Here is a 13,738-nt window from a genome sequence, read left to right on the forward strand (position 1 = left end):
GGTCTTTATTTTCATTTTATTTTTATTTTTTCGTAGTGATTTAGAATAGAACAAGTAATCAAATAGAAGAGAATGTGTAGGAATTTCCATCTCAAGATTTAGAAGATCTTGTGTTGGTATATTCCTTTTATTATTATTTTATTATTATTTAATAATAGTATCAGGATTCGAATCCAGGTGGAGGGGTTTTTCTTGGTTGAATACAGAAAAAGAAGACTACCCTTTTTGTGTTGTGCTTCGCTAGGTCGAGGTAAGTAAGGTATACGAAAGAAAAGCCTATTTGACAATGAAAGTGACCAAAGATATTCGTTTTTCAAAAAACTTTAGCTTGGACACAAATACAGCAGGCCCTTCCTAAATCCATGTGAATTCCTCTTCGTAGTTTTTCATTTCACCAGGCCCGTGAAATGATTTGACTTCCAAAACTCAATAAGATTGGGGATATCAAAAGAAAGGGAGTCTCACTAATTCTTTTATTGTGGATATGAATATGTAATTCGCCTCCGAAGATTAATGACGAAAGGTTGGTTTGTTTATCTGCAATTGAAAAAATCAATATCGATTGGATCCATTGATATGCGTTTTTTCTTTCATCTGCTTAAACGATTGCCGTGAATAAACTTATAGGAATAATTGGATTTAACTTAGTTACAAGCAATAAATAATAATGAAGAAATGAAAATTATACAATTTTTTTTGCTTCATTTTTACATTTTTATAGGGCTATACGGACTCGAACCGTAGACCTTCTCGGTAAAACAGATCAAACTTATTATTATTAAAATGATCTGAACTGTTTCAAAGACCCAACATGCATTTTTTTTGCATTGGGCTCTTTCATTAACTGACATAAATATCAGTTAGTCTGCCATTTTTTTTCTTGACAGAAAAAAAGATAAGGAAATGGCTCCATGTGCTCTGATTCATTATTTGGGAGCATTACCAAAGTGTTTCAAGGGTGGGGTTATCTTGACGTAGGTCTGTCTCTGGCCTAGATCAACCTAAGTTAAATGAAGTCTCTATCGTTCAAAAATCAAATTATGAAACTTCATACACCTTGAAGTTCATATGACGAAAAGAGATTTTTTTGAGGTCCTTATACTCATTATGCCTAGCATTGAATAGACTGGGTATTCACCTTATCAAGATCTCAAATCAATGATGGGGTCTGTTTGGCACCTCCTAAATGGGCGTCCAAATTGGACCGAACCTTTTGTCAGGCTATGGTTCCCTCAAAGTTATGGAGTAAGACATCGATTTCTCAACAAGATCAATTTTTATGATTGTATGATGAACTCCCTTGAAAAACATTGGCGCGCGTGTAAACGAGTTGCTCTACCAACTGAGCTATAGCCCTTAGTGCTTGTGATACATATTTTACCATGTAGATAAATTCTTGTCAAGATAAATATTCCATGATCCAACATCAACAATCTTTGATCTCTTTGAGTGGTATTCCTTAGATTAGTATTGCTTATAAGTAATATGATATTTATAATCCATCGACAGGATGGGTTTCATTTGGTTCTCTTTGGGATGATAAATGACCTACTTAACTCAGTGGTTAGAGTACTGCTTTCATACGGCGGGAGTCATTGGTTCAAATCCAATAGTAGGTAAAACTTATTAGATACCATTGACTCTGGTATCTAATAAGGTTTACGACCCACCCTTAGTGATATTTATTTTTTCATTTTGTATCTTTTCTATTTCATTTTTGAATTTTAATTTTTACATTAGAATTGGATTCTGTTTGATTATATTTGATTGTATTCACCCGACAGAATCTAAATAGGATTAGAAAGAGAACTTCTTTTTATTATTCGAACGTACCAACGAGTTATGAAATCGGATTGATAGCCTCCACCCGTGTTCTAGCTCGTCGGAGAGCTAGATTTGCCTCAATTTTTTGTCTCCTTCCTTCAGCCTTTTTCACATTAGCTTCCGCTATTTCAAGAGTTTGCTGAGCTTCTTGTGGATCAATGTCACTACCCTTCTCCGCATCATTTACTAAAACAGTGATCTCATTATTGCCTATTCTAGCAAAACCACCCATCAGAGCCATCGTTAACCATTGGTCGTTAAGGCGTATTCTCAAAATCCCTATATCTACAGCTGTGGCAATAGGGGCGTGATTTGGTAATATGCCAATTTGACCACTATTAGTAGATAAAACGATTTCTTCCACTTCTGAATCCCAAACAATTCGATTAGGGGTCAGTACACTAAGATTTAAGGTCATTTCTTCAAATTGCTCTCCATTTCTAAGTTCATAGCCTTCGCGGTAGCTTCATCGATATTACCTACCAAATAAAAGGCCTGTTCAGGAAGACCATCTAATTCTCCGGAAAGGATCAATTGAAATCCTCGAATTGTTTCTGCTAGACCAACATATTTCCCTGGAGAACCGGTAAATACTTCTGCTACGAAAAAGGGTTGTGATAAGAAACGCTCAATTTTTCGCGCTCTTGCTACGAGTAAACGATCCTCTTCGGACAATTCGTCCAATCCAAGGATAGCTATAATGTCCTGAAGTTCTTTGTAACGTTGTAAAGTTTGCTTAACTCTTTGGGCGGTTTCGTAATGTTCCTCACCAACGATCCGAGGTTGAAGCATGGTTGACGTTGAATCTAAAGGATCTACTGCTGGATAAATACCTTTGGCAGCCAATCCTCTTGATAGTACGGTAGTAGCATCTAAATGTGCAAATGTCGTAGCAGGGGCAGGGTCAGTCAAATCGTCTGCGGGTACATAAACTGCTTGAATAGAGGTTATGGACCCTTCTTTGGTAGAAGTAATTCTTTCTTGTAAAGAACCCATTTCGGTACTCAGGGTCGGTTGATAACCCACAGCGGAAGGCATTCTACCCAATAAGGCCGATACTTCGGATCCTGCTTGGACGAAACGGAAGATATTGTCAATAAATAGAAGTACGTCTTGCTCATTAACATCTCGGAAATATTCCGCCATAGTTAGGGCAGTCAAACCAACTCTCATACGAGCTCCCGGCGGTTCATTCATCTGACCGTAAACTAGGGCCACCTTTGATTCTGCAAAATTTTCTTCATTAATCACTCCAGATTCTTTCATTTCCATGTAAAGATCATTTCCTTCCCGAGTACGTTCACCCACTCCGCCAAATACGGATACGCCCCCGTGAGCTTTAGCAATATTGTTAATCAATTCCATAATGAGTACTGTTTTACCCACTCCAGCTCCCCCGAATAGTCCGATTTTTCCTCCACGGCGATAAGGGGCTAAAAGATCTACTACTTTAATTCCTGTTTCAAAAATAGATAATTTTGTATCCAACTGTATAAAGGCGGGCGCAGATCTATGAATAGGAGACATTGTACTAGTATCTACAGGCCCTAAATTATCAACAGGCTCTCCGAGCACGTTAAAAATTCGTCCCAGAGTCGCTCCCCCGACCGGAACACTTATAGGAGCTCCTGTGTCAATCACTTCCATTCCTCTCGTTAGACCCTCTGTAGCACTCATAGCTACAGCCCTAACTCGATTATTTCCTAATAATTGCTGTACCTCACAAGCCACATTAATTGGTTGATCAACACTATCTCGACCTTGAACTACCAGAGCGTTATAAATATTCGGCATCTTGCCCGGGGGAAAGGCTACATCTAGTACCGGACCGATGATTTGGACGACACGCCCCAGGTTTTTTTTTTCAAGCGTGGAAACCCCAGAACCAGAAGTAGTAGGATTGATTCTCATAATAATAAAATAAATAAATATGTCGAAATGTTTTTTCAAAAATTATCGAATTCAAAAAAAATGTCCGCTAGCACGTCGATCGGTTAATTCAATAAAATGGGAATTAGCACTCGATTTTGTTGGCACCATGCAATTGAACTTGAACCAATTCAATTGTTTACTTATTCAATGAGACTGAGTGAATTTGCAAGCTCACCCAACCTATTTTCATTTAAAAATCTCAAGTGGATGAATCAGAATCTTGAGAAAGTCTTTCATTTGTCTATCATTATAGACAATCCCATCCGTATTATCTATTCTATGGAATTCGAACCTGAACTTTATTTTCTATTTCTATTACGATTCATTATTTGTATCTAATTGGCTCCTCTTCTTATTTATTTTTTATTTCAATTTCAGCATATCGATTTATGCCTAGCCTATTCTTTTCTTTGCGTTTTTCTTTCTTTTTTATACCTTTCATAGATTCATAGATCATAGATCATAGAGGAATTCCATATATTTTCACATCTAGGATTTACATATACAACATATACCACTGTCAAGGGGGAAGTTCTTATTATTTAGGTTAGTTAGGTATTTCCATTTCAAAAAAAAAAAGGTAAAAAATAAAAATTGGGTTGCGCTATATATATGAAAGAGTATACAATAATGATGTATTTGGCAAATCAAATACCATGGTCTAATAATCAACCATTCTGATTAGTTGATAATATTAGTATTAGTTGGAAATTTTGTGAAAGATTCCTGTGAAAAGTTTCATTAACGCGGAATTCGTGTCGAGTAGACCTTGTTGTTGTGAGAATTCTTAATTCACGAGTTGTAGGGAGGGATTTATGTCACCACAAACAGAGACTAAAGCAAGTGTTGGATTCAAAGCTGGTGTTAAAGAGTACAAATTGACTTATTATACTCCTGAGTACCAAACCAAGGATACTGATATATTGGCAGCATTCCGAGTAACTCCTCAACCTGGAGTTCCACCTGAAGAAGCAGGGGCCGCGGTAGCTGCGGAATCTTCTACTGGTACATGGACAACTGTATGGACCGATGGACTTACCAGCCTTGATCGTTACAAAGGGCGATGCTACCGCATCGAGCGTGTTATTGGAGAAAAAGATCAATATATTGCTTATGTAGCTTACCCTTTAGACCTTTTTGAAGAAGGTTCTGTTACCAACATGTTTACTTCCATTGTAGGTAATGTATTTGGGTTCAAAGCCCTGCGCGCTCTACGTCTGGAAGATCTGCGAATCCCTACTGCTTATGTTAAAACTTTCCAAGGTCCGCCTCATGGGATCCAAGTTGAAAGAGATAAATTGAACAAGTATGGTCGTCCCCTGTTGGGATGTACTATTAAACCTAAATTGGGGTTATCCGCTAAAAACTACGGTAGAGCTGTTTATGAATGTCTTCGCGGTGGACTTGATTTTACCAAAGATGATGAGAACGTGAACTCACAACCATTTATGCGTTGGAGAGATCGTTTCTGCTTTTGTGCCGAAGCACTTTATAAAGCACAGGCTGAAACAGGTGAAATCAAAGGGCATTACTTGAATGCTACTGCAGGTACATGCGAAGAGATGATGAAAAGAGCTATATTTGCTAGAGAATTGGGTGTTCCGATCGTAATGCATGACTACTTAACGGGGGGATTCACCGCAAATACTAGCTTGGCTCATTATTGCCGAGATAATGGTCTACTTCTTCACATCCACCGTGCAATGCATGCGGTTATTGATAGACAGAAGAATCATGGTATCCACTTCCGGGTATTAGCAAAAGCGTTACGTATGTCTGGTGGAGATCATATTCACGCTGGTACCGTAGTAGGTAAACTTGAAGGTGAAAGAGACATAACTCTGGGCTTTGTTGATTTACTGCGTGATGATTTTGTTGAACAAGATCGAAGTCGCGGTATTTATTTCACTCAAGATTGGGTCTCTTTACCAGGTGTTCTACCCGTGGCTTCAGGAGGTATTCACGTTTGGCATATGCCTGCTCTGACCGAGATCTTTGGGGATGATTCCGTACTACAGTTCGGTGGAGGAACTTTAGGACATCCTTGGGGTAATGCGCCAGGTGCCGTAGCTAACCGAGTAGCTCTAGAAGCATGTGTAAAAGCTCGTAATGAAGGACGTGATCTTGCTCAGGAAGGTAATGAGATTATTCGCGAGGCTTGCAAATGGAGCCCGGAACTAGCTGCTGCTTGTGAGGTATGGAAAGAGATCGTATTTAATTTTGCAGCAGTAGACGTTTTGGATAAAACAGTAGACATTAGCAGCAAATAAAGAAGGATAAGGAGAAAGAACTCAAGTAATTATCCTTCGTTCTCTTAATTGAATTGCAATTAAACTCGGCCCAATCTTTTACTAAAAGGATTGAGCCGAATACAACAAAGATTCTATTGCATATATTTTGACTAAGTATATACTTACCTAGATATACAAGATTTGAAATACAAAATATAGAAAACTAAATCAAAATCTAAGACTCAAATCTTTCCATTGTTGTCTTGGATCCACAATTAACCCTACGGATCCTTAGGATTAGTATATTCTTTTCTATCCTGTAGTTTGTAGTTTCCCTGAATCAAGCCAAGTATCACAACTCTTTCTACCCATCCTCTATATTGTCCCCTTTGTTCCGTGTTGAAATAGAACCTTAATTTATTACTTATTATTAGAATTAGATTTTAGATTAGTTAGTGATTAGATATTAGTATTAGACGAGATTTTACGAAAATTTTTTTTTTTGATTTCTTTATAGGAGAGGACAAATCTCTTTTTTTCGATGCGAATTTGATACGACATAGGAGAAGCCGCCCTTTATCAAAAATTATATTATTATATTATTTTTAATAATAAAAGGGGGTTCCAACATATTAATATATAGTGAAGTGTTCCCCCAGATTCAGAACTTTTTTTCAATACTCACAATCCTTATTAGTTAATAATCCTAGTGATTGGATTTCTATGCTTAGTCTGATAGGAAATAAGATATTCAAATAAATAATTTTATAGCGAATGACTATTCATCTATTGTATTTTCATGCAAATAGGGGGCAAGAAAACTCTATGGAAAGATGGTGGTTTAATTCGATGTTGTTTAAGAAGGAGTTCAAACGCAGGTGTGGGCTAAATAAATCAATGGGCAGTCTTGGTCCTATTGAAAATACCAGTGAAGATCCAAATCGAAAAGTGAAAAACATTCATAGTTGCAGTAATGTTGATTATTTATTCGGCGTTAAAGACATTCGGAATTTCATCTCTGATGATACTTTTTTAGTTAGTGATAGGAATGGAGACAGTTATTCCATCTATTTTGATATTGAAAATCAGATTTTTGAGATTGACAACGATCATTCTTTTCTGAGTGAACTAGAAAGTTCTTTTTATAGTTATCGAAACTCGAGTTATCTGAATAATGGATTTAGGGGCGAAGATCCCTACTATAATTCTTACATGTATGATACTCAATATAGTTGGAATAATCACATTAATAGTTGCATTGATAATTATCTTCAGGCTCAAATCTGTATAGATACTTCCATTATAAGTGGTAATGAGAATTACGGTGACAGTTACATTTATAGAACCATTTGTGGTAGTGAAAGTCGAAATAGTAGTGAAAATGAGGGTTCCAGTAGACGAACTCGCACGAAGGGCAGTGATTTAACTATAAGAGAAAGTTCTAATGATCTCGAGGTAACTCAAAAATACAAGCATTTGTGGGTTCAATGCGAAAATTGTTATGGATTAAATTATAAGAAATTTTTGAAATCAAAAATGAATATTTGTGAACAATGTGGATATCATTTGAAAATGAGCAGTTCGGATAGAATTGAACTTTTGATTGATCCGGGTACTTGGGATCCTATGGATGAAGACATGGTCTCTCTGGATCCCATTGAATTTCATTCGGAGGAGGAGCCTTATAAAGATCGTATTGATTCTTATCAAAGAAAGACAGGATTAACCGAGGCTGTTCAAACAGGCATAGGCCAACTAAACGGCATTCCCGTAGCAATTGGGGTTATGGATTTTCAGTTTATGGGGGGTAGTATGGGATCCGTAGTCGGAGAGAAAATCACCCGTTTGATTGAACACGCTGCGAATCAAATTTTACCTCTTATTATAGTGTGTGCTTCTGGGGGGGCGCGCATGCAGGAAGGAAGTTTGAGCTTGATGCAAATGGCTAAAATATCGTCTGCTTTATATGATTATCAATTAAATAAAAAGTTATTTTATGTATCAATCCTTACATCTCCGACAACTGGTGGAGTAACAGCTAGTTTTGGTATGTTGGGGGATATCATTATTGCCGAACCCAATGCCTACATTGCATTTGCAGGTAAAAGAGTAATTGAACAAACATTGAATAAAACAGTACCCGAAGGTTCACAAGCAGCTGAATACTTATTCCAGAAGGGTTTATTCGACCTAATTGTACCACGTAATCTTTTAAAAAGCGTTCTGAGTGAGTTATTTAAGCTCCACGCCTTTTTTCCTTTGAATCAAAAGGAAAGCAAAATCAAGTAGAGCACTAAGTTCAATTATTTTATTTGTGTTTGTAGCAAAAAAGTAGTTAGTTTAGTGGAATCAAAGTAAATAAGATAATAATGGCGTTTTCTTTGGTGATAGAAGATCTAATTGTAGAAAGAATCAAAACGGAAGTTGAGGATAACTCTTTTTTTGACCTATATTCCTGATTACGAATCAAGAAGCCTTTATCAACAAGAGTGAGTTCTTCCTTTCGTGAAATTAGGAAAATAAAACGAATTTCTTCTTGTCTTAGGTATATAATTTGAAATTTAAATATAGATAATAGAGTTTTGTATCTTTCTCTATCTCCCGAAAAACCATTTTAGCTAAAAATTCATGTTGGATCGGATTCGAACGAATCTTTCGATAATCTGTAAAAAACTCTTTATCTATTTTTCGAAAATTAGAAGACAAGAACAAAAGTAATAAAGTTTATTATCATACATATCTTTCTCATGTAGGAGATGAATAAGTCCATTTATTTAGTTCTACAGTTCTACATTCTTTGCACTTATTATACGTACTCAGTTAGATTTAGATATATAGATACTTAGATCTATACTAAGAATTTCAAATTCTTCAAATTCTATTAATAATAAATATTATCTAATTAGAATTCAAATTCTTAATTTCATTATAATTATTACAAGATATCTTTATTTATATAATAACATAATAACAGATACAAATAGTAAATTGAGGTACCCCTTCTATGACAAATTTGAACCTTCCATCTATTTTTGTGCCGTTAGTAGGCCTAGTCTTTCCGGCAATTGCAATGGCTTCTTTATTTCTTCATGTTCAAAAAAACAAGATTGTTTAGATCCGCTGGGACCCAATCTCATCCATTTTTTTTGAAAACGTGAACTTGTATCATAACACGGATATCTATTTATTGAAATATAGTATAACATGTGATTTCCACCGAACATAAAGGAAAAAACTCTTATGCCTGCAGAAACATGATATATGGATATATTAATTCTAGCAATTTTCAAATAGATCAGGATCGCTGGATGGCTGAAATGTAGTCGGTGAATCTATATGTATATCGATATGTATAGTGGGATCGTATTAAATAAAGAGTATGTTATTATTTTAGATTTAACCAATTTGATGAATTACTCCTAAAGGTTGACATCAAACTAGTGCTAGTTCACCTCAAACTAGTGCTAGTTGATGAGAGTTACTTCGGAAACAAAAAAGTAAAGTCAAATTTCTCTGGGGTATTATCTCAATTCCAATAAAATGCAATCGGGTAAAGTATGACTTGGCGATCAGAACATATATGGATAGAACTTATAACGGGGTCTCGAAAAATAAGTAATTTCTGCTGGGCCTTTATCCTTTTTTTAGGTTCATTAGGCTTCTTATTAGTTGGAACTTCCAGTTATCTTGGTAGAAATTTGATATCTTTTTTTACGCCTCAGCAAATCGTTTTTTTTCCACAAGGAATCGTGATGTCTTTCTACGGAATTGCGGGTCTCTTTATTAGCTCTTATTTGTGGTGCACAATTTCCTGGAATGTAGGTAGTGGTTATGATCGATTCGATAGAAAGGAAGGAATAGTCTGTATTTTTCGTTGGGGATTTCCGGGAAAAAATCGTCGCATATTCCTCCGATTCCTTATAAAAGATATTCAGTCCGTTAGAATAGAAGTTAAAGAGGGTATTTATGCTCGTCGTGTTCTTTATATGGACATCCGAGGCCAGGGGTCCATTCCCTTGACCCGTACTGATGAGAATTTGACTCCACGAGAAATGGAACAAAAGGCTGCTGAATTAGCCTATTTCTTGCGTGTACCAATTGAAGTATTTTGAGAGAACGTTCATTCAATTAAAGAAAACGTATATGAAAGAACCATAAAACGAAACTCTTTTTATGGTCTTTATGCGTATGCAAACCCATGCAATTCGATAACAAATAACAAATCGAAATAATAGATTCATCTCAGATGGCAAACCATTTCGAAATCAAGAAATTTTTTTTAGTTCAATATTTGTTGGAATTGACACTTTAGATCCAGATAGATCGTATCTTGTAAATTTTTAATTCTTTCTTTTGTATTCTTTAATGACCAACAATTGGATTTCTTAATTAAATAATGAGAACTAGCCAATTTATCTTTTGCCAGTCATTTTTTTTTATCATCGTAATATCTTTCCCTCAATCATTCTATTCCTGACTATGGGTAATCAGTGAAATTTTTTCGAAATATTGGATATTTTGATAGCAAAGGAGTTCTTTCGTCTCAAAATCTGAATAATATTCATTACTTAAAGTGGTTCTTTCGATCATTCATCGAAAGGAGACACTTGATTTCGAATTTGACCAATTGAGATATCAGGAAACAATATTATGAATTTATTCATTCGAAGTGAATTCTTAGCCTATTTCTGTATTCTTTCTAGATTCAAAGACTAACCACAAAATAAAAAATAAAATAGATTCATAAGTTCGCTACCTTGTATAAAACTCATGTGTGTAAGAAATATTCGATCGCATAGAGTGTACGAATGGGTTGATTAACAATTCACAGATGAAAAAATGGCAAAAAAGAAAGCATTCACTCCTCTTTTCTATCTTGCATCTATAGTATTTTTGCCCTGGTGGATTTCTTTCTCAGTTAATAAATGTCTGGAATCTTGGGTTACTAATTGGTGGAATACTGGGCAATCCGAAATTTTTTTGAATAATATTCAAGAAAAGAGTCTTCTAGAAAAATTCATAGAATTAGAGGAACTCCTCTTCTTGGACGAAATGATCAAGGAATACTCGGAAACACATCTCGAAGAGTTTGGGATAGGAATCCATAAAGAAACGATCCAATTAATCAAGATACAAAATGAGAATCGTATCCATACGATTTTGCACTTCTCGACAAATATCATCTGTTTTATTATTCTAAGCGGGTATTCATTTTTGGGTAATGAAAAACTTGTTATTCTTAACTCTTGGGCTCAGGAATTCCTATATAACTTAAGTGACACAGTAAAAGCTTTTTCTATTCTTTTATTAACTGATTTATGTATCGGATTCCATTCACCCCACGGTTGGGAATTAATGATTGGCTCTATCTATAAAGATTTTGGATTTGTTCATAATGATCAAATTATATCTGGTCTTGTTTCCACCTTTCCAGTCATTCTCGATACAATTTTTAAATATTGGATTTTCCGTTATTTAAATCGTCTGTCTCCGTCACTTGTAGTTATTTATCATTCAATGAATGACTGATAAAGGATCCATTGATATTAATCTAATCCAATTAGAATGCTTGGTACTTTGTAGTTGTACATAAGCAAAGTATTGAAAATCGTATTTACTCTTTCGATTTCTAACCATCGGGAAAATTCATCCTATATTATTCCTAGATTATTCCAGCAAATAGCAGAATCGTGGCTAGGGAACTATACTAGCGACCTACCCAATTTATTGTAGAAATTTTCGCGACCAATGATTGGACCATGCAAACTAGAAATGCTTTTTCTTGGCTAAAGAAACAGATTACTCGATCTATTTCCGTATCGCTCATGATATATATCTTAACTCGGACATCCATTTCAAGTGCATATCCCGTTTTTGCACAGCAGGGTTATGAAAATCCACGAGAAGCGACTGGGCGTATTGTATGTGCCAATTGCCATTTAGCTAATAAGCCCGTGGAGATTGAGGTTCCACAAGCGGTACTTCCTGATACTGTATTTGAAGCAGTTGTTCGAATTCCTTATGATATGCAACTGAAACAGGTTCTTGCTAATGGTAAAAAGGGGGGGTTGAACGTGGGGGCTGTTCTTATTTTACCGGAGGGGTTTGAATTAGCTCCTCCCGATCGTATTTCTCCCGAGATGAAAGAAAAGATTGGCAATTTGTCTTTTCAGAACTATCGCCCCAATAAAAAAAATATTCTTGTGATAGGCCCTGTCCCTGGTAAAAAATATAGTGAAATAACCTTCCCTATTCTTTCCCCGGACCCTGCTACTAAGAAGGATGCTTACTTCTTAAAATATCCTATATACGTAGGCGGGAACAGGGGAAGGGGTCAGATTTATCCCGACGGCAGCAAGAGTAACAATACAGTTTATAATGCTACAGGAGCAGGTATAGTAAGCAAAATCATACGAAAAGAAAAAGGGGGATATGAGATAACCATAACGGATGCGTCGGAGGGACGTCAAGTGGTTGATATTATCCCTCCAGGACCAGAACTTCTTGTTTCCGAGGGCGAATCTATCAAATTTGATCAACCATTAACGAGTAATCCTAATGTAGGCGGATTTGGTCAGGGAGATGCAGAAATAGTACTTCAAGATCCATTACGTGTCCAAGGACTTTTGTTCTTCTTGGCATCTGTTATTTTGGCACAAATCTTTTTGGTTCTTAAAAAGAAACAGTTCGAGAAGGTTCAATTGGCCGAAATGAATTTCTAGATTCGCAGATTTATCGATATCAAGTTCGTAAAAAGAACCAAATTCTTGTTGGCGATTATTTATGATCAAAAAAATGAAATTATGAAAACTCCTTTGTCTTATTTATACTCTTCTTCAAAATCTACATACTATGTGGTACAAGGGATTCCCAGCATCTCGTAGAAAAAGAGTATGTAATGTAGAATTTGAAGAAGAGTATTTGACTTTCATTATTTTGATTTTGTTTTTTTTTCATTGGAGTAGTGTGACTATGTTACTATTGACAGATTTCACTGCCATAAGGCCATAAGACGTATCAATAGTTTTCTATTCTAAATAGAAAGAAAGTCAAATTTGTCTAAATACTAGACATAAGGAAGCGGGGGATAAATGCGGGGAACAAAAAATTCTAGGAGGGATTATTTGTCTTCCTAGTCTTCGACACAAGAAAGGGGTGTAGAAAAATCCTTTTTTCTTGTGTCGAAACGAAAGAGTAATGATTCTTGATCCTGTTTGTTAAAAATTCCTAGTCTTGGTTTCTATTTTTCCAGATGTATCAGAAACCCTTTACCTTACCCCACCCCCCTTACGTATAATATACGACGTGGTGGACAAACAAAAAAAGAGAGGAAATTTTATTAATTAAATAAAACTTCTTCAATCAACTTATCTTATACAAAAATTGATGATGAAATATGAAAACAATAAAAAATAAATAGAGTAATGTAATAGAGAGAGTAAGGTTCTACATTAGATTAGTATAGAAAGGATTTGCACGATATTTAATATATTCTAGCATAGCAGCCAAGAAATTGAGTGATTCCTTCTTTCTTCCAACTTTGAAAGTACCGATAGATACTATCATAGAAAAAGAAGAGGTGGTCTGAATAAATCAATGAAGTGAATTTTTCAAAAACATGATCAGAAAAATGAGAAAAATGGAGTTTTTGAAAAGAAAAAGAAATCCATTTTATCATTTAGACGAAAAAAATATTATGATTCTTAAGAACTCAACGGGCCCTTCCCCTTCGAATCAAACAAACAAAGAAG

General features: G+C 35.6%; 5 protein-coding genes across 5 annotated transcripts in view; 3 read left to right on the forward strand and 2 right to left on the reverse strand.

Annotated features, from left to right (window-relative positions):
• Positions 1 to 1,843, reverse strand: part of LOC132640955 (NAD(P)H-quinone oxidoreductase subunit K, chloroplastic) — a 3,528-nt gene extending 1,685 nt beyond the window's left edge. Inside the window, exon 1 of the mRNA XM_060357763.1 lies at positions 1 to 1,843. This exon is cut by the window's left edge and continues 1,685 nt beyond it. The gene's annotated coding sequence lies outside the window, so the exon portion shown is untranslated.
• Positions 1,844 to 2,110: 267 nt separating this feature from the next.
• LOC132640952 (ATP synthase subunit beta, chloroplastic) lies at positions 2,111 to 4,407 on the reverse strand. The gene has a single exon (XM_060357760.1). The coding sequence runs from the start codon at positions 3,733 to 3,735 to the stop codon at positions 2,239 to 2,241; it is 1,497 nt and encodes a 498-aa protein (XP_060213743.1). The 5' UTR covers positions 3,736 to 4,407; the 3' UTR covers positions 2,111 to 2,238.
• LOC132640953 (ribulose bisphosphate carboxylase large chain) lies at positions 4,385 to 6,137 on the forward strand. Its single transcript, XM_060357761.1, has one exon. It carries the CDS (start codon positions 4,572 to 4,574, stop codon positions 6,024 to 6,026), a length of 1,455 nt encoding a protein of 484 aa, XP_060213744.1. The 5' UTR covers positions 4,385 to 4,571; the 3' UTR covers positions 6,027 to 6,137.
• A 145-nt stretch (positions 6,138 to 6,282) lies between these two features.
• LOC132640951 (acetyl-coenzyme A carboxylase carboxyl transferase subunit beta, chloroplastic) lies at positions 6,283 to 9,092 on the forward strand. The gene has a single exon (XM_060357759.1). The coding sequence runs from the start codon at positions 6,762 to 6,764 to the stop codon at positions 8,274 to 8,276; it is 1,515 nt and encodes a 504-aa protein (XP_060213742.1). The 5' UTR covers positions 6,283 to 6,761; the 3' UTR covers positions 8,277 to 9,092.
• A 2,371-nt stretch (positions 9,093 to 11,463) lies between these two features.
• On the forward strand, positions 11,464 to 13,321 carry LOC132640954 (cytochrome f). The gene has a single exon (XM_060357762.1). It carries the CDS (start codon positions 11,747 to 11,749, stop codon positions 12,707 to 12,709), a length of 963 nt encoding a protein of 320 aa, XP_060213745.1. The 5' UTR covers positions 11,464 to 11,746; the 3' UTR covers positions 12,710 to 13,321.
• The last annotated feature ends 417 nt before the right edge of the window (positions 13,322 to 13,738 follow it).

The sequence above is a fragment of the Lycium barbarum genome, chromosome 5 (assembly GCF_019175385.1).
Source record: "Lycium barbarum isolate Lr01 chromosome 5, ASM1917538v2, whole genome shotgun sequence".
Classification (NCBI taxonomy): domain Eukaryota; kingdom Viridiplantae; phylum Streptophyta; class Magnoliopsida; order Solanales; family Solanaceae; genus Lycium; species Lycium barbarum.